This window comes from Vulpes lagopus, chromosome 5, assembly GCF_018345385.1.
Source record: "Vulpes lagopus strain Blue_001 chromosome 5, ASM1834538v1, whole genome shotgun sequence".
Classification (NCBI taxonomy): Eukaryota; Metazoa; Chordata; class Mammalia; order Carnivora; family Canidae; genus Vulpes; species Vulpes lagopus.
In genome coordinates this window covers 863780-890982 of record NC_054828.1, presented here as the reverse complement: position 1 = coordinate 890982, position 27203 = coordinate 863780, and the positions used below count along the sequence as shown (strand labels likewise).

General features: G+C 45.7%; 1 protein-coding gene across 1 annotated transcript in view; it reads left to right on the top strand.

Annotated features, from left to right (window-relative positions):
* Positions 1-27203, top strand: part of MOV10L1 (Mov10 like RISC complex RNA helicase 1) — a 70729-nt gene that overhangs the window by 24561 nt on the left and 18965 nt on the right. Inside the window, exons 9-15 of the mRNA XM_041756686.1 lie at positions 453-647; positions 3015-3129; positions 9121-9298; positions 9606-9676; positions 12245-12336; positions 19254-19312; positions 19748-19845. Coding sequence (XP_041612620.1) covers positions 453-647; positions 3015-3129; positions 9121-9298; positions 9606-9676; positions 12245-12336; positions 19254-19312; positions 19748-19845 — 808 coding nt within the window. The remainder of the gene's footprint in view (positions 1-452; positions 648-3014; positions 3130-9120; positions 9299-9605; positions 9677-12244; positions 12337-19253; positions 19313-19747; positions 19846-27203) is intronic.

Below are 27203 nucleotides of genomic sequence, written 5' to 3'. Positions count from 1 at the left end.
GCTTCAGGCCCTCGGTCCTCACAGCACGGTGACCTTTCCTTCAGTCAGAGCGTGTGGTGCCAACACTTTAAACGTGACAGTACAGAACACAGTGTAGCGCATCCAAGAGAGCCTGCATAGAGCAGCAGCAGGAAACTGGGCAGAAAGCAAAGTAAAAGCAGGATATTTTTGGTAACATTACACAATTCTCATTTAAACTTAAGAACTGACGGTGTCTTTCCTATTGTTCTTAAGTTGGAGAATCACAGAATAGTTTTAAGTGGCTGATTTATTTTTATCATGGGAAAACATTCTTATTTTAGAAAGCTCATTTTTCTCCTCTGAAGAAAATTATTGAAAACTAAGGGTGACTGGTTTTGTAACCGACTTTCCATACATGTACAGAGGGGAATTCCATCGGATCTGCTTGTCTTATTTATGACTAAAATCAAACTGCTTTTTGTTTTTTCCAGGAATTCTGGCCGCTGCAAGGAGCTTCTCCTGATCTGCTTCTCCAATTTCATAATTGGGCGGTACCTTGAAGTCAATGTCATAAGTGGGGAGGAGTTGCTAATAGCCGTCCGAGAACCATTTTCTTGGAAAAAGTCTAAAAGTTCCCCCACAGTAACATCCACAAAAACTACAGTTGTTGTGACCACACAGAAAAGGTACTTTAAGCAGAAAACATGAATCCAAATGTGTGCTCGTGGTGTGAGAGATGAGTAGGCCACGTGGTTGTTGAAGAGAGGCAGGCAGCCTGGGATAAAGCTGGGGGGCAGCTACGTCAGGCACCTCCCTCATCGAACTTGCAGGGAGGAGTTTTCATGAAACTCTTAGAGCTCTGTCCCTCAGGAGGGCCCCACTGTGTGAGAACAGAGCAGTAGCCACGGCCCCCTGGGCCACCAGTGTGCCTCAGCTGCTCCTGCCTCATCTCGTGTTTCCCAGCAGCCCGGCCCATCTACCCAGACATCCTGCATCCCACATGGGCACCCAGAGGAACCAGTCGGCAAGAGGTCCACAAAATGTGACTGGTCGGGGACTGGGGTGGTAGCCTCAAGCAAGTGCTACAGGTCCACATGCTCTGTAGCTGCTAAACGAAAAATCTCTGAAAATCAGAATTTTTGCAGTTCGGTGCTGGAAAAATCTGAGCTATAGGGAAGAATCTGAGCTATAAGGATATTTCCTGATTTTGTGATGTGAAAGCTCACCCACAGCTGTAGGAACTGACAGGTTTAATGTGAGTACTGCCCAGAATCCACTGGAGGATAGATACTTCTTTTCTAATATTGGAAAATCTTGAATTTCAAATCACATTTCTGCCCAGTAATAACTTAAGGTATTACGGATTTCTACTAATTTGCAGGCTAAAGAAAAATTCTGTTAGCAGAGTATGAAGTGGTTGGCTTTGGAGTCAGGCCATTGTTTGAATCCAGCACTACTACCAGGCGCTGTGTGACCTTGGGCCAGTTTCATAGCCTCATGGAATCCTGGTCTTGTTTGTAAAATGATAGTGTCCCTCACATGGTTACAAGCATTAGATGAGGTAAATATGTAAAACGTCCAGTTTCTTCTACAGAGTGATCAGTAGTTACCAGTAAGTTGTGAGAACCATCCATCATGGAAAGGATATGCCCTTGGGGATGGAGCCTAGGCCGGGGCAATGAGCGTTACTGGGGCCTGCAGGCAGCGGAATGTCCTAAATGATTGCATTTTAACTATAGGAGCTTTATGGAGCCCAGGTTGTCAGGTGGCGGTATAGCAAGCAGCTTGCTAGTTGGCATTTGACTGAACTAGAGAGGGAACTAGACCAACAGCCCCCTGCTCAGCTGTCGCGGGTCACTGTGTGGAAGAGTCTCTAAAACAGGAGGTAGGGTCTCCTGTTGTCACGTTAGGGACCTGGAACTGCTGCCACCTGCCCCTGCTCCCCACCCAGAACAGCGCTGTGTGTTGGCTAGCCAGTCTCTGGAGGCTCTCTCTGTGCCAGGACCTTTTCCGCGGAGTCTCCAGCTACCCTGGGCTATAGACAGACCATGTGGTAAGACCGTTGAGGCCTTTTACCTAAATATGTACGTAATGATGGTCCCATCCCATTTGTCTTGTTCATACTGGTAATTAACACTTCACTGTCACTCACGGAATGCCTCTCCACATGTACTTCACACACGTCCTTTGGTGGAAACCCTTGCTGCAAACCCGTGTCTCAGGTGCGAGGTGCTGCTAGTAGTAGTAGTGGCTCTGGGGCTTCGGGGGCGTTTCTGCCACAGTACCTCTCTGAGCAGCCTTCCTGTCCAGAGCTGAGCCACTGGGATATCCAAGTGAGGTGCCTGGAGGAAGGGGCTGGGGCTGCATGCCCCCGGCCAGGTGAGAGCTGGAAGCAGGAGTTAGGATGGAGCAGGAGTGCTTTTTTCACTGCATGCAGGGGGACAGCCTGAGATCAGAGATCCGCTGGGCCTCCCCTGGCTGTTTCCTGTCCGGTCACTTCTTGTGCTCTGTCAGACCGAACCATAGCAGTAGCGTGTTCTTCATCCTGGCGGTGGCCGACTTTGGTGACTCCTCTCCACAGCCCTTCCTGGGGAAAGATTGAAGCCAGAGGGTAAAAGCAAATTTCCCCGGGCTGAAAAACAGGGCGGCAGGACCCAGATGGAGCAGCCTGCGCTGTTCCGCGGCCTGCGGAGCGGAGCTGCTTCTCCGAGGCGCAGGGCTGCAGTGGGAGTTACCGGAGTGGGGGCTCAGGAACAGTGGTTTTCGTTCCCTGGTTCTGAGGGAGTCTTGGGCCAGGCAGCCCTGCTGTTCTCTGCTGGAGGACACGAGAGGGCCCTCGAGAGCTGATGTGGTGGAAGGATCCCAAAGCAGCTGAAGTAAGTTTGCAAACTCCAGACTGATGGCAGCAGTTCACATTTATACTGGGTTATGGAAGGACCTTTAGCTTTTCTGAAGTGGGAAAGGATGTCTGAGTGAGTACGGCTCCTGTGACATGGAGGGTCATTAAGAATTATCTTTGACTTGTGCTTTTGTTTTTTGTTCTTTTTTTAAAGGAATTCAAGACGACAACTTCCAAGTTTCCTCCCACAGTATCCAATACCAGATAGACTTAAAAAATGTGTAGAACAGAAAATCGACATTCTGACTTTTCAGCCGTTACTTGCAGAGGTAGGAAATGTATTTGATATGAAATACTCTTTGCCACACTTGAGCTTTTTCTGACAAACTGAGGATGAACCCTGCTCAGACTGGTTCATTTCTATCGTGGACATCTGGAAATAGCAGGTCATTGAGAGAGAGGGACTCCTTGCTGTTGACCCCACGTGTGTGGTTGCCCTCTGCCACCCGCCCAGCCTGTCTCTGCTAGGCCAGCGGCCTGCCTCCAAATGGCTTTCCATCCAGAATAAAACTCTGAACACCTGGGAAGGCAGGACGTGTGTGGGAAAGCCCTCAAGCTACAGGGTCCCGGTGGTTGGGAGGAGGCCTCACACACGACCGCCTTTACATCACCCACCCTTTGTGGCAGTGCTCCTGCTTTGTGCTCAGGCTTATTGTCGAGCTCATGGGAGGAAGCGTTGTCCAGCCTGTACACTGTTAACAGGTGGTGGCAAAGCCAGACAAGGGGAAGGGCCCCCAGGGGAGGGGTGGCACGAGGAGGAGCCGGGGGTCGACAGAGCACGTGCCTGTGTGTAGTGGACAGCCAAGTCCAGGAGCGAGGAAAGCATCACGTCTGCTGTTAGAGGGGAGAGTGCTGCCCGTTGTGCAGGGGGTCTACTGGCTGAGGAGCAGCTGAGCAGCTGTGAGGGTGTGGGCCTATGCAGCATCCGGGTGATGAGACCAGAGACCAGATGGCAGCTGGAGGAAGACTTGGTTCCCAGCGTTCTATCTAGGATGAGCCAGCCTTGAGTCTGTCACGGGCTGAGGGCATGAAGCAGGAGGGAGCAGATGGAGAAGGGGAGTACACAGAGGAAACAAGGTTTGGGAGGAGGCTGGGGACCAGGGGAGGGGTGGTCTTCCTGTCAGCCGGGCTCTGGACCCCTAGCAGGGTGGGCAGGAGAAGCTCCCACGATGCTGCACCGCAGGTGGGCATGGGCAGGAGGTGCCCCTCCCCAAGGACTCGCTGGCGCTCTGGAAGAGGGAAGGAGATACTGCAAACAGCAAGTGGCACGCTGAGACACAGAGGCAGGAGGGGCGGCTCTGCGTTGCCTGGGCACTGGCCTGGCCACATGGGAGGATCAGGGTGCAGAGGGTGGACACAGGGAGGCTTGTCATGTCAGGAAGGCGTTGCGGTATTTGAGTGAGTTCCAGGCCTGAGCTAGGTTCCGAGGCAGCAAACCAGCCTTCGAAATAGGGGGTCACCTGGAGACCAAGTGTCTCTTGCTGGTACAGACGCAACCACGGGAACCTGGGCACTGGGAAGGGACCTTCCTTGTGTGGGCACAAGAACGTAGCACAATCCTGCTGGGTAGTACTAAGAACGGGAACGGTGGTGAAAGTGCCGTGTGCCTGCAGGCTCCCAGGTTCTCCACCTGTGTGATGTGTTTAGTCCTGCACCTGCCTTTGAGGTGCGCCCAGCACACAGGTGCGTCCCTTCATCAGCATTCCTGAGGCATGAGTGACATCCGGCAGCCTGCGTCCATGGAAGGTGCATTCATGGAAGAGCACTCCAACCCCTGCCCACTGCCTCACCACAGTCAGGATGGTGAGCACATCTGCCCCCGGCGTCCCCGAGTGACCCCTCTTCTCCCCCCGCCCTGTCCCTAGGCCTAGCACCGTCTGCTGTCTCCAGAGGGTGGTTTCCTTTTCAGAAATCTGTGTGAATAGAATCAAAGTATTTCTCCTTTGGTGGTTTGGGTCTTTGGCTCAGGTTATTTCAGTTTGAGATTCGGCAGGTTGGGGGTATGACCCTGGATTTTCTGGGTAGCCCAGTGGGCCTTGTCAGGGAGAGAGGTGGCCCGGACTGGCCACCTGGTGAGGGAGGGGGATTCAGCACCTCTAGGAGTGGGAAAGGCAAGAAGACGGGGTTCTCCCTGGGAGCCTCCCAGAGGAAGCAGCCCCAGCCAGAGCTGGGCTTCCCCTGTGAGGTGAGACCACACGTGTGCAGCCCACTCGTCCATCACAGCAACAGCAGGAAACCCCCACGCTGGGAGCTGCTTGGTGGGGCCCTGTCGTCACCACTCAGCGAGCGTGTCCCAGTGCATTCCCCTCGGGTCACACGCTTCATGATTGCGTTTAGGTGAGGTGTCCAGAACATGCCAGGCTGCAGAGGCCAGGGGACGGGGCAGGCGCACTGCCTGGCCGTGGTGTTCTTATGGGTGTCGCACTACACTGTGAAGTGTGCTCAGGGCACCCGGGTGTCCACTTGAGGTGAGTTTCAGCTGCTTTTTCTGGCTCTCTTGAGGGTGATGTGTTAATGTGGTGAGAAGTTAACTCAGCCTCCTGCTCCTGTGGTCAGCTCCACCCAGCCGTGGTCCGTACTCGTGCATGTGTGCACACGGAGTTGCATTTGGTGTGCTTAAGGTTTTGTTGGGGTGTCTGTGTCTGCACAGCAGACATGGTGCTGTGGTTTTTCTGTGACCTCTTTGGTGTTGATGGGAGCGTATTGTGGGCCTCCCGGAATGGTTGGGGTGTTCCCTCATTTTAATTAGTGAAGTGTTTTTGTAGAAATGGTATCATTTACTCCTTAAGTTTTTGACAGAATTTACCAGGAAGGCATTCTGGGTCAGTTTTCTTTGTGGGAAGATTTTTGATTAGGAATTCGATTTTGGGCCGCGCAGGTGGGTCAGTGGTTGAGCGTCTGCCTTTGGCTCAGGGTGTGACCCCGGGGTCCTGGGATCGAGTCCCACATCAGGCTCCCCACGAGGAGCCTGCTCCTCCCTCTGCCTGTGTCTCGGCCTCTCTCTGTGTATCTTTATGAATAAATAAATCTTTTTAAAAAAAAGGAATTTGATTTCTTCAAAAGTGATAAAGAAGTGGAGTTTCTTGAGTGAGCTTTGGTGGCTTTTATTTCTAAAGGAGTTTTGCTGTGTAAGTTGTCTAATTTATTTACATGAAGTTGTTTATAATATTAACATGTGTTTTCTTTTGTCATCAATTTGGCTAGATGTTTATAAATGTTTACGAATCTTCTCAAAGAACCAGCTTTTGATTTTTTTTTTTGTCTATTTTTCTGGGTTTTTGTTTTTGTTTTTATTGTTAATATCTGTTCTGATCCTTATTTTTTTTTCTGTTGCCCTTAACTCCCTATACAGAAGTCCTATAATTAGCGGCATAGACATTGATGGCTACTATGTCAGATTGATTGATGAGCCCCTTTACTAACATGAAAGGTCTTGCTTTGTCCCTAATAGTCTCGGTTCTGGCATCTACTCTGTGTGATACCGATGCTGCTTCTGCAGCTTGTTTTTTGGCGGGGGGTGTGGGGTGGTGGGAGGCCGAGGAAGGGAGAGAGAAGATCTTGAGCAGACTCCCTGCTGAGCGAGGAGCCCCAACACCCACCCCTCTGCAGCTTGCTTTTGATGAGTGTTTAACATGGCATTTCTTGGGGCACCTGGGTGGCTCAATTGATGAAGCATCTCACTCTGGACTCTGACTCTTGGTTTTGGCTCAAGTCATGACCCCAGGGTCCTGGGATGGAGCCCCATGTCGGGCTCCCTGCTCAGTGGAGAGTCTGCTTCTCCCTCTTTCTCTGCCCCTGCTCGTGCTTGCTCACTCGCTCTCTCTGTCTCTGATAAATAAAATTTTTTTTTAATGGTGTTTTGGGGCACCCAGGTGGCTCAGCAGTAGAGCGTCTGCCTTTGACTCAGGACATGATCCTAGGGTCCTGGAATCGAGTTCCACATTGGGTTCCCTGCATGGAGCCTGCTTCTCCCTTTGCCTGTGTCTCTGCCCATCCCCTCTCTCTGTGTCTCTCATGAATAATAAATAAAATATTTTAAAAAGTAAAAGGTGTAAGCATTTTTTGAGGCTTACCACATAGTTCCCATCCTTGGTGCTCTTCACTCCTTCATGTGGACCCAGACACCTGGGGTCTTATAGAGCAAGGTAAACATCTGTGGTGCTTATCTGTGAGTGATGGTTTTTTTTTATTTGTTTGTTTGTTTTTTAAGATTTTATTTATTCATGAGAGACAGGCAGAGGCACAGGCAGAGGGAGAAGTAGGCTCCCTGTGGGGAGCCCAATGTGGGACTCGATCCCAGGACCCCAGAATCACACCCTGAGCTGAAGGCAGATGCTCAACCTCTAGCCACCCAGGGGCCCCAGAGTGACCAGTTCTTACAGTCTTATATATCTGGAAAAGTATTTTACCTCCATTTTTGAAAGATTTTCGCTGGGTCTTGAATTCTGTGCTGGAACTTTAAAGATGCTCCTCTGCTGTCTCCAGCTCACTGTGTTTTTAATGAAATATCTGCTTTCTTTCTTACCGTTTGTTTTGCATATAATGTGTACTTTTTTAGCAGCTTTTAAGTTTTTCTTTTTCTAAAAAATTTCAATTTATAATCTGCCTTAATATAGTTTTCTTCTCATTTCTTGGCTTGGAGTTCTTTTTTTTTTTTTTTTTTTTTAATTTATGATAGAGAGAGAGAGGCAGAGACATAGGCAGAGGGAGAAGCAGGCTCCATGCACCGGGAGCCCGATGTGGGATTGGATCCCGGGTCTCCAGGATCGCGCCCTGGGCCAAAGGCAGGCGCTAAACCGCTGCGCCACCCAGGGATCCCTTGGCTTGGAGTTCTTTGTGCTTCCTGGATATGTGGGCTTTTAGTTTTCTTCAAATTTGGGTAATTTTTGAACATTCTGTCTTCAGACTCTCTCTCTGCCCGGCCCTTTTTGCAGATTCCCATTGCTTGTGTATTGGTCACTTGGAGCCACCCACAACTCACTGACACTCTGCTCACATTTCCTCGGTCTTCTCTACATTGCATTTGGAAGATGCCTGTTGCCAGTGCTCAGGTTCACTAGTTCTCTCCTTTGCAATGTGTAGGCCCATCCGGTGTATTTTAATGTTGCTCATGGTAGTTACCATCTTCAGCAGTTCAGCATGGGTCTTTTGTAAATCTTCTGTGTCCCTGCTGCACATGCTCAGTCTTAGCTCTTTGAATAACAGCCATTTCAGCGTCCTAGTCTGCAGGTTCTGTCACATGGGTCAGTTCTGGTTCTGCTTAGAGGTTTTTCTCCCCATTATGAGTTGTGGTTTCTGTTCTTTCTAAGCCTGTTAATCTTTGTTTGGATGCCAAACATTCTGGATTTTACCTTGCTGGCTGTTGGCTTATTTTTCTGTTCCTGAGAATATTCTGAGGTTTATTCTGGGGTGCAGTTAAGTTACTTTGAAACAGTTGGATACTTTGAAGCCTGGCTTTAAGGCTTTGTTAGATGGGACCAGAATAGCATTTGACTTAGGGCTAATACCCTTCTGAATACTCTGTCCAATGTCTCATGTATTACAAGCCTTTCCACTTGGGCTGCTGGAAACTGTTCTCCGCCCTGTGTGAGCTCTGGGAATTATTCCTTCTCATGCAGTGGTTCTCAACAGGGGACAGTTCCCCTCCTGGGAGACATTTTTGGTTGTCATGACTGGGGGTGCTAGTATCAGCAAGTGGGTAGGGGCCAGGAGTGCCACTAAGTACCCTACAGTACACAGGATGGCCCCCACCCCGGAGAGTGCAGCCCAGGTATTGGTCATGCCTGGGTTGGGGAACCCTGCTCTTACCTCATCAGATAAATGTCCCAACCTGACATGGGCTCTTGCACTCACGCACTGACCAGCATTCAGCTGACAGCTCAGAGGGGACCCTCTGCAGCTCCTCAAACCTTTATCTGTGCTGCTCGCTCTTCCTGGCACTCTGCCCCCTTGGCCTCCTCGGACCCCAGCTCCGTCTCCTCAAAGCAGAGACCACACAGCTCCCCTGGGCTCTCTGCATCAGGGCCTAGAAACTCTGTCTAGGCAGTAGCCGGGGCAGTTGTGCGGTTCCCGGAGGTAGTCTCCCAACCTCAGGAGCACTGTCCTGCACAGCCTGGGGGTCAGTGTTTTAAAGCCATTATCTCCCATTTGCTGAGTTTCAGCAGCTTTGACTTAGCACCTCCAGAGCTGCTGCTTTCCTGGACCACGGGTGTATTGGATGTATGACTCTGCTCTCACTAACTTGCTGGGGTTTTTTTCAGCTTTTGAACATGTCAAACTACAAAGAAAAATTTTCGACTTTGCTCTGGCTTGAGGAGATTCATGCAGAAATAGAACTGAAAGAATACAACATGAGTGGGGTCACCTTGAAAAGAAATGGTGACCTACTGGTCCTGGAGGTCCCAGGATTGGCTGAAAGTAGGCCTTCTCTGTATGCAGGTGGGTTTGTTACAGGTCCCGTTTTACTCGGTGGACTAGACGTAGATCCCCTGTCAGGGAAAGAACGTCGCAACTGGCAACACTCCAGTTACATCTCGTTGGCTTTGCTTTGGGTTGGAATCTTCTGTAAAACTTGGTCAGCACTTTCCATGCATCCAGCACCTCTCTTTGGTCATTCTGATGCTGGTTTTAAGCAGTTCATCCCAGTGATGTTTGTTTTACTTTTTCAAAGTGTTTAATTTTAGAGAACAGTTGCAAAATTTGGGGATTTTGTAGTTTTACATGTGGCACTATATTTTTTAACTAGGTGATAAGCTGATTTTAAAAACTCAAGAGTACAATGGACATGTCATCGAGTACATCGGCTATGTGATTGAGGTGAGCGGCGCTCCTGATCTTTATTGCTGGGCCAACTCTTCCAGCCCGTCAGAGGTCAACTTCGTCCCGCCACTGTGGCAGGGGTGCTCCTTCAGCCTTTGACAGTATTTCAGAAAATTTAGGATTAAGTGAATATTTAAAGTGATGCATAAAGACAGCTTAATAACAAAATAATAATACATAAATAAAGAGAGCTTAATGTCTTTTAAAAAAACCCGGTAATTTTCAATCATGTAAGTCATATTTACCTTTTATTTTTAGCACATGTAAGTGGTGATGTTTGATTTAGTCAGGTTTGGGCCGAACATACTCCCGAATAGAGACCCTCAAAAGGAAAAGTAGACTTAAAAGTTTACAGTTCTAAATGCTTTCGTGGAGAAGTTTTGCTGACTTCTCGGACTCCCTCCCGTCATTACCACATGGTTCTGGGATTCTCTGGCCGGTCTCTGCTGCTCCCATCCTGCGCATAGCACTGCCACACATGCCAAGTCTGTGTGAAGATAAGGATGAAGCCCACTCCAGCCTGATACCTAAAAGTAAACAAGGAAATGCTGAAGCCCTGTCTGGGGTTAGGTTGTAGGAACTAGAAGAGTCTGGTAAGGATTCAAAGAGGGGGCAATTCTGGCCCTGTGGCCACGTTTGTTGCATTCTGCACCAAAATACAGGGCACCAGCCCTTGCCAATGCACTGATTATGAAACCAGTGCTAGGATGATTGGAGAGGGAACTGACCCCTGGTGCCCTGCCAGCTGTTCCACTGACTCTCCCCAGTGGGCAGCACAGCAGGCTGCCCTCCCTCCCTCGCTGCAGAGTGATAGCCACTTAGCCCAAGCTCAAGGGGCTGTCAGCTTTCCCAGCTTTATTGCACTTTAGCTGTTAAATAAGAGTATGAGAATCCCATAATGGCCAAGTGACTTTTTAGCTTCCAAAGAATGGATCCACTTGTGCCCCTCCAGGAAGATGCTGTGGGAAATAAAGCTTCAGAAGCAGCAGGACCAGGATCACAGGTTGAGGTCTCCTTGGTTCCTGAACACTGGTTGGGGGGTGGCCAGAATCATATTCTGACAAATCCAATTTTAGTCTATGTGCTGCCAAAGTGAGCACCATAGGCTGACAAATCCAGACTGAAGCTACGCCTTGAGGGTGTTGAGCACGCTTACTGATCCTTTAGGGGGATATTCCACAAAGGCAGCCGCTTCTGAGTGGTGGAATTCATGGTCCAGTTAGTAAATCCTATAGGTCTCGGCCCATTGCTTTACTTGATTCTCTGTAGTTTAATTTTGGCCAGTGCCGTGGAATGGGAGACCATGATGGTACAGAAGGCCCTCAGGAGAGCCCTGCAGATGGCGTGCTGGGCAGAAGACACACATCCAGGATCAGCAGTTACTCCATGGATGTCAAATTGGTGTTTCTGTGACAGCAGCCCAGTGTTCTCACCTGGCACCAGGTGTTGGGGACATTCCAGAATGGGGCTGCTGCTGCCGGCAGATTACACACACCTGGTGGTCCAGGGGCCATGGGACAGGAGGCTCCCTAGGCTGGGCACGGCACTGACCTCAGCCAGCATAGCCACATCTGCAGAGGGGCCTTCTTATCACCAGGAGCATGTGCTTGGGAATAGAGGTCATCACTTCCTCCCTTCCCGCTCAGTTTGTCTTAGCATGGCTTTCATCTCCACGTGCTCTGTTTGATTCATTAAAGCTGCCCTCTTATTTTTTATACTGGCTTGTTTATCGTTTTCTTTCTGGGTTTAAAAAAAAATCATACAGTTTTTCAAGTTTCTGGAAATGATGATATTAGCATGTGATGTCCTGGGGGTCCAACTCCCTTGATGGCTGTGCTGACCCTCACTCTTGGATATTTGCTTCCTTGTGTGCTTGGTGATCTCTTAACAGGATCATTCTCGTTCATCTTGATCCCTGGGAAACCTGCGGACCTGTGCTGGGCTTTCTCATCTTTTAACGGGACTGACAGCTTCTGCTGCAAGAGGGGGCCTTGCCAACAGGGCGGCCCAAGTGCCCACTCTCCCACCAGCCAGCTCTGGTTGCCTAGCCCTTGGGAAGCCCACACTGCCTGGCACCCTTACTCAGCCTGTGCTCCTTTTCACCTCACAGCTGTCCTTCCTGCTTTTTTCCTCCTGTTCTTCCTTAGAAATTCCCTTTTTGTCCCACCTGTCCAGGAATCACTTTACACAGGCCCTAGCCATGGCTGAAGGGCCCCAGAATGCCTAGTTCCCTATTCTGCTGCAAAGGGAGTCCTTGGAAGGACCTCTTTGTGGAGGCTGTGGCTTATGCTGTACACTTTGTTTCCACAGAGCCTGGCTCTGGAGCGTGGCCTGGGAGGAGCTCAGGAAGTGTGCTAATGCAGGCGCCTCCAGGGGCCAGGTCCTGGTGTGGAGGATGTAACAACAGGGGATTTAATCCTCTGATCAGTTTCACAAGGATTTAAAAATGCCATATTTTAGCTCCAGTCTGTACAGTGTTTCATGACATGTTGCTAGATGAAGATGAAGATTGTCCCAACAATCAAATGTGTGAAGTATGGGAATTAAATTTTGTTTCCTTTTTAGATTCACGAAGAAGATGTAACCCTTAAACTTAACCCAGAATTTGAGCAAGCATATAACTTTGAACCTATGGATGTGGAATTCACATATAACAGGTAATGCTTTCAGTGACTTGTCATACAAATGTATCTTCATTCCTGGCAGGTAGCAGGCTTCCCTTCCATCCCTGCACACCTCAGCACCAGTGTAGGAGATGCAGGATGGCAGTATCCCTGTTCATGGGTCACGATTCCAGCTTCACTACCAGACATGTTTTGAGATGAAGTCACAGACATTTGCTTTTCATTCTTTAATGGAGCTTAAGTACACGGATGACTTGTTTATCACATGAGCGTGGGCCGGTGGCCCTGACAACCTGTCTTTCCCTCCCTTTCATCTACTACACCCTCCACCATTAACTAGGATTTTGTATTTCTCTCTCCCCTATTTAAAAAAAAAAAGTTTGTGTGTCTTTGTACACGTGGATGCACACACATACACAGAAAAATCTTTTTTGGTTTTGTTTGGAGCAGTCAGTGTCTGATGTCCAGGAGGTTTTCACTGACCTGTTCCTATCATTCTCCATGTTGTGTATCACTATTCAGTGTCTTCACTGCTGCTTCCATCACAGGGTAAGTCCCCTACTCACTTTCCCCGTTCTGTGGATGGACGCTTATCCTGTCTCTGCCCTGAAGGCACTGCTGTGAGGACCTGCTCCCTCTGTGTGCACACGTGCCAGTGTTTTCTTGGCCGTACCTTAAAAGAGTGGGACCTTGGCTTGGGTGTTTGTTTCCGCTTTATCCATGATGGCATCAGAGACCCCACCATCAGCATCTCTAACAACCTGATCTACACCATCCCAGAACCTGGTTTTGTTAAACTCTCTTAAATTCTTGCCAAGTTCGTAGATCTTGGTAATCTGTCTCCTTATGATCTGAACATGTGTTTCTCTAACTTCTTATGAGGTTGGGAGTTTCCATGTTTCTTGGCCATAAAATTTCCTCATCCATGAAATGCTGGTTCATGTCTTCTCCTGAATAATTTGGTTTTTGTTACCTGTAGGAGTCTTTTCTGTGTTCTTTGTGGACTGTTCTTGATTATGCTACCTAATGCTACAGTTAACTTCTGTAATTTCTCTATATCTGTTGCTTGTTGTTTCACTTTCTGTAGTGTACCTTTTAGGTATCAGAAGGTGCTAATTTTAAAATTGATCAGGGATTTTTAAAATTAGTCTTGTTTAGGAAAATGTTTGGGTGTTGAGGCTGCCGCCAAATCAAAGTGTATTGAGTATGAATGGGTTGTGGATCAGTGGGGAGAGCAGGTTGTTTGGCCATGGAGGCTGAGCAGGTGGCATGAAGAGCAACGTGAAGTCCAGGAAAGGCTGTTCTTGCTTTTTGGAATGAGAGAAACTAGCTCCGTGGAGCCTCCTGCAGTGGCAGGGGTGGCTGGGGCAAGGCAGTGCATGCAGGAGGAGATGAGTCTGGCCAGGTGGGGCAGGAGCCATTGGTGGAGGGTAACATTCTCCCTCAAGATAGTTGATTGGAAGAGGCGAGAGCTGATGTGTACTTGGCCATTTCTGATCATGCGTTCCTCTGGCATGTGCAGCAAGCCCAGTCCCAGAGGAGGAGGGGTTTGGAGGAGGGAAGGAGAGAAGGATGTGGTGTGGTGTGGGAGCCGACCTGCCAGAGGATGCAGGACTCGGGCAGTAGGCTTGACAGACCATGGGGTTGAGCCAGAAAGAACGTGTCCAGGAGAAGCCTGAGGGTACCAGCAGTGACGGGCTGTTGGCGAGACAGGATGATGAGGTGGAGAGAAGACGTTGGTTTGGTGATCTCAGACACCAGGCCCAGGTCTTCAGCAAGCATGTGGGCAGCCTGGTGTAGAGTGTGAAAGAAATGAGAGGCCAGAGTGTGGGAGTGGCAAGCTGCCACATTTGACGCACCAAGGCTTTGCTTGCCCCACATAACTGTTTAGGTTGTTTGTATTAAGTTATACAAAATCAAGAGATTTCCCTTTAAAAAAAAAAAAAGATTTTTTTAAAAGATTTTATTTATTCATGAGAGAGACAGAGAGAGAGAGAGAGAGAGAGGCAGAGACACAGGCAGAGGGAGAAGCAGGCCCCACGCAGGGAGCCCAATGTGGGACTTGATCCCAGGTCTCCAGGATCACACCCCAGCCTATAGGCAGCACTAAACCGCTGTGCCACCAGGGCTGCCCAAAAAAAAAGGATTTTTATTTATTAGAGAGCATGAGCAGGAGGAGAGGGAGAAGCAGATTCCCTGCTGAGCAGGAAGCCCAGCACAGGTCTTGATTTATATCAGGACCCTGAGATCATGACCTGAGCCAAAGACAGAAGCCCAACCAACTGAGGTCCCCAGGTGCCCAAGATTTCCCCCCACTTTTTTTTTAAGATTTTATTTATTCATGAGAGAGACAGAGAGAGGCAGAGACACAGGCAGAGGGAGAAGCAGGCTTCCTGTGGGGAGCCCGATGTGGGACTTGATCCCAGGACCCCAGGGTCACACCCTGAGCCAAAGGCAGACGCTCAACCACTGAGCCACCAGGTGCCCCAAGATTTCTCATTTTTTTTAAAATATCTATTCCTGGGGATCCCTGGGTGGCTCAGCAGTTAAGCGCCTGCCTTTGGCCCAGGGCACGATCCTGGAGTCCCGGGATCGGGTTCCACGTTGGGCTCCCGGCATGGAGCCTGCTTCTCCCTCCTCCTGTGTCTCTGCCTCTCTCTCTCTCTCTCTCTATGTCTATCGTGAATAAATAAATAAATCTTTAAAAAAATAAAATAAAATAAAAATAAAAACAAGTGAGGAATAGATATTTTATTTTTTGAACATTTGGAAATGGGGCAGGCCTGCAGTGCAGCAGGTGGAGCAGAGCTGGGCAGGGCTCTGTAGAGAGGGCAGAGAGGCTGGACTTTTGTGTGTTACTTGCTTTCTGTAGGGATTTTCCCTTTAAAAAATAAAACAGGTCTAATGAGATAGAATATAGGCACTGTAATTATGCCTTATTAAAGTATGTAGTTTGAGGACTTCATATACATCTGTATCCTGTGAAACCACCTCCACGGTCAAGAGAAAGAGAGTATCTGCCACAGCAAACGCTTCCTTCCACCACCACCCCGCCCCCGCCCTGGCCTCCCCAGGCCCAAAGCAGCACTTTCTGTTGCAGTAGGGTTAGTTTGCACTTTATAAAATCTTACATAAATGGAAATATACAAGACTTACTGTTTTTTTACCTGACATCTCTTTTTCACTTAGCATAATTATTCTAAGATTCAACCTCACTGTTAAAATGATTTCATTGATATTTTTATTGAATTATAGTTGACACACGATGTTACATTAACATCAGTTGTCTAACAGTGATTCCCATTTTTTTCCTTTTTATGACAGTAGTATTTCGTTGTAAGAATCTACCATAGGGGACACCTGGGTGGCTCAGTGGTTTAGTGCCTGCCTTCAGCCCAGGGCATGATCCTGGAGTCCTGGGATCGAGTCCCACGTCGGGCTCCCTGCATGGATCCTGCTTCTCCCTCTGCCTGTGTCTCTGCCTCTCTCTCTCTCTCTCTCAAGAATAAATAAATAGAATCTTAAAAAAAAAAAAAAAAAGGAATCTACCACAGTTCATCTATCCAGTCACCTGTGGGTAGACACTCGGTTTTCTTCATCTTTTAGCCATTACATAAAGGAATTGCTATGAATGTCTGCATACAAATCTTTGCATGTTCGTGTGTTCATTTCTCTTGGGTGAACATGGAACAGTGTGGTGAGGGTGTGCATAATTGTAAGAAACTGAAAGAAAGCTCTGACCCAAAGCAGCTGTGCCATTTGCATTCCCACCAGCTCGTGTGGGGGTCCTGTTGCTCCACAGGCTCACACCCTGGTCTGGTCAGCGTGTTTCATTGTGATTGTTCTAATAGTTGTGAGCTGGTGTCTCACTATGGTTGGGTCTGCATTTCCCAAATGAGTCATCATGCTGACTGCCTTCTTATGTGCTTATTTCCCGTTCATAGTCTTCGTTGATGAGTCTTTAAATCAGGTAGCATAAGGCTTCCACTTTGTCCATTGTCTGCCACGTTGGTGTGGCTTTCCTCGGTCTTTGGTAGACCTGTATGGATATTAGAATTCAATTTATCTGTTTGTACAAAAAACTTGTTATGGTTTTGATTGGGATTACATTGAATTTTTAGGTCCATCTCAGGAAGAATTGATACCTTAATACTGAGTCTCTCAAGCCTTGGAAATGGTACCTCTCTCCATCTCATTAGGTCTGGTTTTCATTGCTTTCAGGAGCATCTGTACAGTTCACTACTGTTTTTCCTCTCCTCTGTCAGATTGGTAGGACTCTTAAAATGTACTGCTGTTGTAAACAGTAACCTTAAATTTCTACTTGCTTCCAGTTAATGTTTATGAATGCTATTTATTTTTGTATATTCTAGTATCCTGAGAGTTTGTTAAATGCATTTTGCAGTTCTAGTAGCTCTTTATAGGCTGCATAGGGTTTTCTACACATATGATCTTTATGTTCAAGTAAAGAGCTTTACTGCTTTCTTATCTGGATGCATTTTGTTTTTCCTTGCCTGACTGCATTGGCTAGAATAGCATTTCCTAGATGGCCTTGTTCCCCACCTGAGGGTTAGCATTCATTCAGTCTGGAACCATTAAGCACCGTGTGAGCTGGAGGTAGGTCCTTTGTACTTGGCCCCCTTCAGGTTGAGGAGATGGACTCCAGGTGTGCTGCCAGCCAGCACTCAGTCATGAGTAGGTGTGGGATTGGTCAGATACTGCTTCTGTATCAAGGTGATTGTGTGGTTTTCCTTTTTTAGTCTATTAAGATAGTTAAACTGATTGGTTTTCTAATGTAAAATCAATGTGATTTAAAGTGGTGGGGTTCAGAGCCGAAGACCAAGAAAGAATTCTTGAGACGCCTTCAGTTTTCATTAAAGCATGAGGACAGGATCCTTGGGCAGTAGAATTTGCCAGTAAAGCCTTCCAGGTCAGGAGCTTTCTTGATGGAAAGCTTTCTGACTGCAAATTTGATTTAATAAAAACCAGTAAGCATTTAAGTATCACCTTTGTGTGCAGTGACAGTGATCTTGTTAGCTTGGCATAGTCTTTGTTACATGTTCAGTCTTTCTTGTGCCTTTTAAAATATTTTTTTAAGATTTATTTATTTTAAAGAGGGCGTACACACACACAAGGGGCGGGGCAGAGGGAGAAGGAGAGAGACTCTCAAGCTCAGCCCCCACTGTGGAGCCTGACACAGAGCTGGATCTCACAACCTGAGATCATGACCTGAGCAGAAATCAAGAGTCAGACGCTTAACCATCTGAGCCACCCAGGTGCCCCTGTACCTTTTAAAATATTTGGAAACCTTTTCTCCTTCCCCTCTGGAAGAGGTGAGATAGCACTGAGATTGGAAAGCCACCCACTGAAAGGGGATGAGGCATTTAGTCCTTCCCCGGTCTCTTCTTCTCTAAGTGTCTGCTTTAAGTGCTGTTCTGGTTGTGACTCCTCTTGGATGGAGTTGATTATAACCTGGGCAGCTAATTGCTGAAGATGATGCTGAAGGAACAGTGGGGCTGCCAGTACCCTTCGTGCCTGGGAGCCTAGGGAAAGTGTCTGAGGTTTGGGTGCAGCACTCAGTTTTTCCAGCTTCATACACCCCCTCACCCATAATTCCAGGCTGTGCAAATGGGTCCTCATGGTGACCTTGCAGCATCTGCTCTGCACCTTGTAATTCGGGTGAGAAACAATCATTTGGTCTTTGGGCTCCCGAGTCTGAATTTTCCAGAAACCTGTGTGTGGCCCAGATTTGGAGTTGGTAAGGAGCCGCTCTTGTACTTGTGCTTATTTGAGGCCAGATACTCTTTATTTAATAGATATCCATCTTCACTTATTTGGAGCTTTGGTCATCTTCATTGAAGATGAGGTTTTATGTTTTTTATTTTCATTGTGTGGAGAAACAAAACAGCAGGTGTACAACAGTTTCTTTTTTTTTAAGATTTTATTTTATTTATTCATAGAGACAGAGAGAGGCAGAGACACAGGCAGAGGGAGAAGCAGGCACCATACAGAGAGCCTGACGTGGAACTCGATCCCCGGTCTCCAGGATCATGCCCTGGGCTGCAGGCGGCGCTAAACCGCTGCACCACCGGGGCTTCCCTACAGCAGTTTCTTATGCTGAGCCCCAAGTCACCACACCAGGAGGGAAATACAGTTTTGACTCCCCCCGAAACGGAATCTTGAGCCAGTCATTCGGGAACTGCCTCATCAGGACTGGTGAGGGGCTCAGCCTGGCGGACCCCTGCCCACCCCTTATGAAAAGGAGCTTGCGATAACCAGCCCCCTGTTTTGCCCCAGGGTAATTTCCTTGTGCCCACTCCCTTCTGGCTGTAAAGTCCTTTATTCCATACAGCTCTTCATGGCCTCTTTGCATCTGCTGGCTGGGGTGCTGCTTGGTTTGAATCAATTTTTGCTTAAACTCTTAAAATTACTAATAGGCCTCAGTATCTTTTAATGGTTGTGAATTTCAAAAGTTTAAATCTTACAATCTAAATTGCTTTGCTGTTGATATAATAGTATTAATATTTCCCTAATGCCTCTAAGGCTGTAAGGCTATATTCCGCCCCCCTTTTTTTTTCTACTTGCACTCTTTGTATGTTTAAAAGAGAAATAGTCCTAGAAAGGAAAGAGTCTCTGCTGTCCTGATACATGAGTTGTTTCGGTTTAAAGTTTTCTGTAAAATTCCTAATGTTGTGAATAGACACACACTGTAAAGTGACCCCTCTGTGCTCCAGACTCCCCGGCGGGGCCTGTGAGAATGTGGGGATCTCTGTCTCTTTTTTTTTTTTTTTTTTTCTGTCTCTTAATATAGCTCTTTTTTACGTATTTTATAAAGGTTACATTAGCAGGTTGGCGCAAGTTATGTAATTAGGTTTCATAACCTAGTGACCAGTGCTAAACTTAATATTTCTAAACTGAAGGTGAATTATTCCACGTTGTTCTCTCTCTGGCAGGACTACAAGCAGACGGTGTCACTTTGCACTTGAACACGTCATCCACTTAGGTGTTAAAGGTATTATTTTTGTGGAATGATAGTGTTACTTCTTCCCAGAATGTTTTTATAAGTTTCATGTACAATTTTGTGCAAAAACAGACTCTTCAGTCCTATATTACAAGTAAAACTATGCAGTCCAAAGTTTCCTTCCCATTGGCAAGTTTCAGTGTTTTCTTACTATTCCAACTACATAAAAATAGCATGCTTAAATTATTTAAAATGAAGTCATTGCACTGTGCTTTTCCCCTCTTAATATAATTCACTTATGTAGCTCCAGATAGGCAGATGGCTTCTTTGCGAACGATACACAGTACTGGTATTCTGCGGTAACTGAGAAACCATGTACAGAAGCCAGAAGAGAAAGGAAGGCATAAATGTGAATTACTTAGGCTGCCTCTATTCATCTTTTTTAAGCTTTTCAGTAATACCTACCTTCTTCCCTTGTTTTAAAAGTGTTATTTCCAGAAGAAATCATTTTACAGTCTCCCCAAGTGACGGGGAATTGGAACCTTGCACAAGACACCAAAAACAATGGACACTCCACCATCAAGGTATTGCTTTGATTATTTAAATATTTAAGTAGATAATATATTAGTTCTCAATTGCCTAGTGTGTTAGAGGAGTGTAGTTCACAAGTAACCCGAGATAACAGCTCAAATAAAACTAAGATACCATACTACAGATGTGTAGTGTAAAGTTTACATACAACTTTACATAGGGCTAAGATGGCTATCATATCGTTAGTGGGGAAAACCAAGACAAGGATCCATTTGTTTGAGCTTACCATTTTATTTTAAAGTTATATGTGTTTTGTGTATATCCACATTTATATGGTTATATGCTGCATAGAAAATGTCTGGACAAGTATACATCTACCAAGTTGTTAACAATTGTAATCATTATGAGCGTTACAAAGTTATTTATTTGTTATTTATACAATCCAGTTGTTCTATACAGAGTAACATAGTGCCTGTTACATGCCAGCTGTTATCCTAGGCTGTTCCATATATTTTTATGAGTAAAACAGAAGTGGTTTTATTTATCATTGTATTTCCAGTAATGAGCAGAATTCTCCATGTCTGTGGTGGAGGTTTTATTTTTTATTTCTTTTTTTAATTTTTATTTATTTATGATAGTCACAGAGAGAGAGAGAGAGGCAGAGACACAGGCAGAGGGAGAAGCAGGCTCCATGCACCGGGAGCCCGATGTGGGATTCGATCCTGGGTCTCCAGGATCACGCCCTGGGCCAAAGGCAGGCGCCAAACCGCTGCGCCACCCAGGGATCCCTGTGGTAGAGGTTTTAATCTGTAGTTCTGTGCTGTTGGAATTTCCTTTTTTAGCATGTTTTAAATGTATAATAAATATAAATTTTTAGTTCTATCTAATATTTAGAAACTCTTACCATTTTATAGCTCCTCTCCAAAACAATGCAAAAATGATAGTTTTGGAATGCCTACACAGTCACAAACAATTCTGTGAAAGAAACAGCAAATAGTTTCCATTAAAATAATCTTTCTTGGGGATCCCTGGGTGGCGCAGCGGTTTGGCGCCTGCCTTTGGCCCAGGGCGTGATCCTGGAGACCCAGGATCGAATCCCACATCGGGCTCCTGGTGCATGGAGCCTGCTTCTCCCTCTGCCTGTGTCTCTGCTTCTCTCTCTCTCTCTCTGACTATCATAAATAAATAAAAAAATTTTTAAAAAAAGTTTAAAAAATAAAAAAAAATAATCTTTCTTACCTAATCTGAAAGTAGAAAGAGATCTTCATTGGAACAGACACTGTTACCTGCAGACTCTCTCCATCACCTCACTGGTCCACTTCATGGCTTGATTCTCAGGGGGAGGGTCTTGTGATCCTGATGGGACATGTGAGGTGGAGGAAGTGTGGCTGTTTGTGTGGATCACATTCCTGATTAGCTGAATCTTAATACTTTTAAATGCAGAACATTACCTTCTTATTATGGATTAGCTAGGTAGCAAATAAACTCAGGGGCATTCCACATATCAACCAAGATGGAATTACAGAGACTGAATTTACCTTCCTGCCTTAAATAATTAAAAATCAGACAAAACACATGACACAACACTTTCAGACATTTGCACATCAGCTATCATAGGACAGTGATTCCTGAGAGAGAGAAAGCACATGAGGTGACTCCTGTGATTGCCCCAGCTCACCATCTTCAAAGTTCCCAGGCCAGGGAGCAGAAGGGGGGAAGCCAATGGTCTGCAGAATTGAGGATGAGACTCCTGGCAGTACAAGTACAAGACAGATGTTGTTCATGGGACAGAGGGCTGGAGGAGACCACAGGAAAGAGAGAGCTCTTGGAGTCAGCACAGGCCCCTTTGAATTTTCAGGCCAGGACTCCTGAATGCATGCCAGCGGTGAAACAACTCCGGTCTGGGGAAGAAGCCCTGGAGAATAGCAGGAATCCTGAGTCCCCGCAGTGCTGGGCATGGTTTGTTCCCACAGCCACAGAATTGACAGGGTAACAAGTAGAGTCCTCAGAGGGTGTCACCTGAGGAATGGGGAGAGTTTGGCCCTGTGCTGCCTGCCACCCCGTCCATCTGAAAGGCTGAGAGAGTGGCTAAGTAGTGCAGCCACAGCCACAACAAGGTTCTAGAATAATTGCAGAAATACAAAAGTACATGCCTTTCAAGGTGTAAAATTCACAATGTCTAGTATCTAATCCAGAAACAAACTGAAAACACAGCCTATAAGAAATTTCAATCAGTTGAAATAATATATATGTATATGTATATATATGTGTGTGTGTGTGTGTGTGTGTGTATGTAACAGTAGTGGCAATTAACGGAAAAGGACATTAAAATAGTTTTTATAACTACACTCCATATGCTCATGAGCACAAGCATGTTCAGTAGAGGTACAAACAAAAGACAAATTTCTTTTAAAGAAACAAAAAAATTGGGCAGCCCTGATGGCTCAGCGGTTTAGCTCCTGCCTTCAGCCCAAGGTGTGATCCTGGGGTCAAGTCCCACCCCATGTCAGGCTCCCTGCATGGGGCCTGCTCCTTCCTCTGCATATCTCTCTCTCTCTCTCTCACACATAAATAAATAAAATCTTAAAAAAATTCAATGTCTATCATGAAAAATATAAATAGGAAGGTCTGAGTGACTCAGCAGCTGAGTGTCTGCTTTCAGCTTAGGGTGTGATCCCAGATCCCAGGTCCCAGGATCAAGTCCCACATCGGGCTCCCCACAGGGAGCCTGCTTCTCCCTCTGCCTGTTATCTCTTCCTCTCTGTGTCTCCCATGAATAAATAAACATTAAGAAAAAAAGAAAGAATTAAAAGACTAGACAATACAGTCAAAAAAAATTAGTGAACTTGAACAGTTACAGAAACTTGACAGAATGAAGCAAAATAAGTTTTTAAAATAGCTCTAAAATACAAAGTGTATTAAAAGTAGAAAAGCATCAGTGAGCTGTAGGACACCTTCTAGCAGCCTCACATCTATGCAATTGGAGTCCCAGAGAGAAGCGTAAGAAATACTAGAAAAAATTGTGGAAGCCTTCCTAAATTGATAAAAACCATAAACCCTAAATATTCAGGAGACTTACTAACAGACCTGAAATACAAGAAATGTGAAGAAGACTGCACTGAGGTACTTGACAGTCAAATTCCTGAAAGTCGCTTACAAAGAGCAAACCTTAGAAGCAAAGAGCGACATTACATACCAAGGAGCAGAAACAAGGATGGCAGGGTGCCTCAGTGGCTCAGCCGGTGAAGTGTCTCCTTTCTGCTCCGGTCATGATCCCAGGGTCCTGGGATGGAGCCCCATATAGGGCACTCTGTTCAGTGGAGACACAGAAAACAAGTCTGCTTCTCTCTCGCTCTCAATTTTTTTTTTTTAATTTTAAAAAAGAAGGAGGACAGCAGCAGACTCTGACAGCAGTGTGCACCAGAAGACAGCAAGGCGCTGGCAGGAGAAACCGTCAGCCCAGAACTCTGTGCCCAGTAAACACTAGAAATAAGAGGAAATAGAAACATACTCAGACTTGCTCAGGCTGAGAGATGGGGGAGTCCGTTACCCACTGACCACTGCTGGACTGAGGACCCTTGCAGCACACAGAAATGATGCCAGGTGGACATGAGGGTCTACACAGTGGAATGAAAAAGACCAGAAATTATAAGTAGCTACATATATTTAAATCACTTTTTTCTTTAAAAAGAATTCTTAGGGGATCCCTGGGTGGCTCAGTGGTTTGGCGCCTGCCTTTGGCCCGGGGCACAATCTTGGAGTCCCGGGATGGAGTCCCGGGACGGGCTCCCAGCATGGAGCCTGCTTCTCCTTCTGCCTGTGTCTCTGCCTCTCTCTCTCTCTATCATAAATAAATAGATCTTTTAAAAAAAATTCTTAAAAGATAATTGACTTTTTAAAAAGAAGGAAATCCTGTAAAATGTGACATGGGTGGACCTGAAGGACATTATACTCAGAGAAATAAACTAGTCACAGAAGGACTCATACTGCGTGATTCCTTTCATATGAGATCTCTAAAATAATCAGACTCCTGGAATCAAAAGAGTAGAATTCTAAGAGATCTGAAGTGAAATGTTATTACTGTGATAAAACTTCATAATAATTTTTTAAAAGATAATTGACTTTCAAGCTAAAATGGTAACAATGTATTATAGTTTGTAACATATAAAATATAATAGTATAGGGGATGGGAGAAGAATATTATTTCTTATACTGTTATAATTCACTGGAAGGAAACTGTGATCAATTAATATATACTCTAAACCCTACAGCAGCTACTAAAATAACAATATAAAGAGCTAGACCAAAAAGGAGATAAAAAGAAATCACAAAAATAATTAGTTCAAAAGTAAGCAGAAAAGGACACATAGACAACCATACCATAACCTGACTTATTTATTACCCACTTGTACAGTGATTTACATGGGGTGGGTTGTTGACATCTCTGGCTGTAATTGTGCACCTAGAACACTTGAGACACAAAACAAGTAGCAAGATGAGGAAATTAAATCTATCAGTAACCACATCACATGTATGTGGGCTCAACAAAGCAGTTAGGAGGTAGAGATTGTCAGACTGCATAAAAAGGAAAGAACTAACTATATGCTGCCTATAGGAAATATGTTTTAAATATAAAGACAATAAGTCGAAAGTAAAAGAAAAAGATATCAAAATAAAGATGGAAAAAAAAGATGGAGTGGCTGTATCAGTGTCAGGTTTCAGAGTATTGGTAATCAGGATGAAGGTGATGTCATAGTAACGGAAAGTAATCATTAGGAATGTATAACCATCCTAGACACACACAATCACCTAATAACAGCCTCAGAACACATGAAACAGGGATCCCTGGGTGGCGCAGTGGTTTGGCGCCTTGCCTTTGGCCCAGGGTGCGATCCTGGAGACCCGGGATCGAATCCCACGTCTGGCTCCCGGTGCATGGAGCCTGCTTCTCCCTCTGCCTTTGTCTCTGCCTCTCTCTCTGTGACTATCATAAATTAAAAAAAAAAAAATTAAAAAAAAAAAGAACACATGAAACAAACTGATAAAACTGCAGAGAGACCAAATTCCCTGTGCCTATCAGCAATGAGACCAGACAAATTCCCTTTGCCTGTCAGCAATGTCAGCACTCCTCCCCCAGTTAATTACAGGAAAGATGATGGGCACAGGTGCAGATGACGTGGGCAGTCAGGGGTGTCTGTAGAACACACCACTCAAGAAGAGCTGGATACATGCACTTTGTATAGAAGTGGACACAATTTTCACCACTATAACCTTATTTGGGACCAGAAAACAGGTCTCAAATTTAAAAGGATTAAAGTCATACAAAATACGTTCTCTAACCACATGGAATCAAGTTGGAAATCAATTGCAGGAAGATCTCTAGGAAATCCCCAAATATTGAGAAGCGGAAAACACTCTTATATGTAACCCACAGATCACAGAAGAAATCAGTAGAAAAATTAGAATGTTTCTTGCAAAGTGAAAGTGACACCGCAGCATACCAGGAACAGTAAGCTGCTGCTAGAAACACCCTTTTCATAGCCCTGAATGCCTAAAGAAAAGAAGAATAAAGGTTTCAACTCAGTGACCTCAGCTTCTTCCTTAGAAAACTAGAAAAATAAGAACATGTGAAATAGAAACTAAGCACCTAACAAAATCCAACATCCATTCTTCACCGAAAAGCTTAGCAAACTAGAAATGGAAGAGAACGTCCTTCACCTACAAAAAACCTACACAGTGAGTGACAAAATGCACTTTTCTCATGAAGATCAGGGCACGTCGAGTCCTGCTACTTATGTTCAATGCTGCAGGAGGCTGTGGACCAGCAACTCTGCAAGAAAAATGCACCCATTTGTGTATAAAATCCAACTCAAAAAAGAAGCCATTGAAACTAATAAGAGATGAGCAAATTTACAGGATATAAGGTGAGTATACAGAAATAAATTGTATACTAGCATAAACACCCAGAATTTAATTTACAGTGCCACCAAATGTAAGATAGCAACCAAATGTTCTGAACAGGGGCATCTGGGTGGCTCAGTGGTTGAGTCATCTGCCTTTGGCTCGGGTCATGATCCCAGGGTCCTGGGATCGAGTCCCACATCAGACTCCCCATGGGGAGCCTGCTTCTCCCTCTGCCTGTGTCTCTGCCTCTGTGAGTGTCTCATTAATAAAAAGTTCTGAACGTTAGGGACAAATCTGACAAAAGGTGTACAAAAATACACTAGAGACCTCATGGCTCTGATGAGAGAAACTGTTCCATGTCAGAGGACCCAAATCAACCTACAAACCCAGTGTGGGTCAGGTCAAAATCTTAGCAGACTTTTTTTTTTTTTTTTTTTTTAAGAAATTGAGAATCCAATTCCTAAATTTATATGGAAATGCAAAAGGCCTATAATTCTCAAAACAACTTTGAAAAAGAACAAACTCAAGAACTCACACTCCTTGATCTTGAAACATTTCACAAAGTTATAATAAGATGGTGTGGTCCTGTGTGTGGTACTGTCATAGAGATAAACATAAGTCAGTGGAATAGAACAGAAGCCTAGAGTAGGCCCATGGGAATTTGGACAGCTGACTTTCTACAAAGGTACACAGTTAATCAGGGTGGGGAAAGGATGGTCTTCTTAGCGAGAGGCATTAGGACAATGGGGAGTCTGTATGCAAGGGTGTGCACCTGGATCCTTCAAAATGGATCATAACAAAATACAAAGCCTGAAACTAAAATTTCTAGAAAACAACATAAAAAAATCTTTTTATTTTTGAGAGAGAGGGCAGGCAGGAGGCAGGAGTGTAGAGAGAACCTTGAGCAAGTTCCACACCCAGTGCAGAGCCCATGCAGGGCTCAATCTCACGACCCTGAGATTATGACCTGAGCTGAAACCAAAAGCTGGACACTTAACCAGCTGAGCCACCCAGGCATCCCAAGAGAAAATATTAATATCTTCAGGTTAGGCAAAGAGTTTTTAGATAGGATGCCAAGAATGTGATTCATAAAAAATTGATGAATTTGGACTCAAATGTTTTACTGTTCAAAAGACATGGTTAGGATCATGAAAGTCTAGCTCATCACTAGAGCATTAGAGTCTTAAAACTGAATGAAAGACATGAACACTTTACCAAAGATTATGGAGATCTCCCTTGGCTTAGGGTGGGGTCACATCTTGTGAAATCTAGCATACGGTGAAAATACTTAGTTGAAAATGGATTTAATACACCTACGAGACATCACAGCTTAGTCCAGCTAACCTCAACAGTGTGCAAAACAGTGGGGCAAAATCAGCTTATGCAAAGCCTATTTATAATCGAGTGCTGAATACCTCACGTAATTACTGCATGCTGTATTCAAAGTGAGAAATAGAGTGGCTATCGGCATCGGCTGTCGACCTCGTGATGGATCGCAGGCTGACTG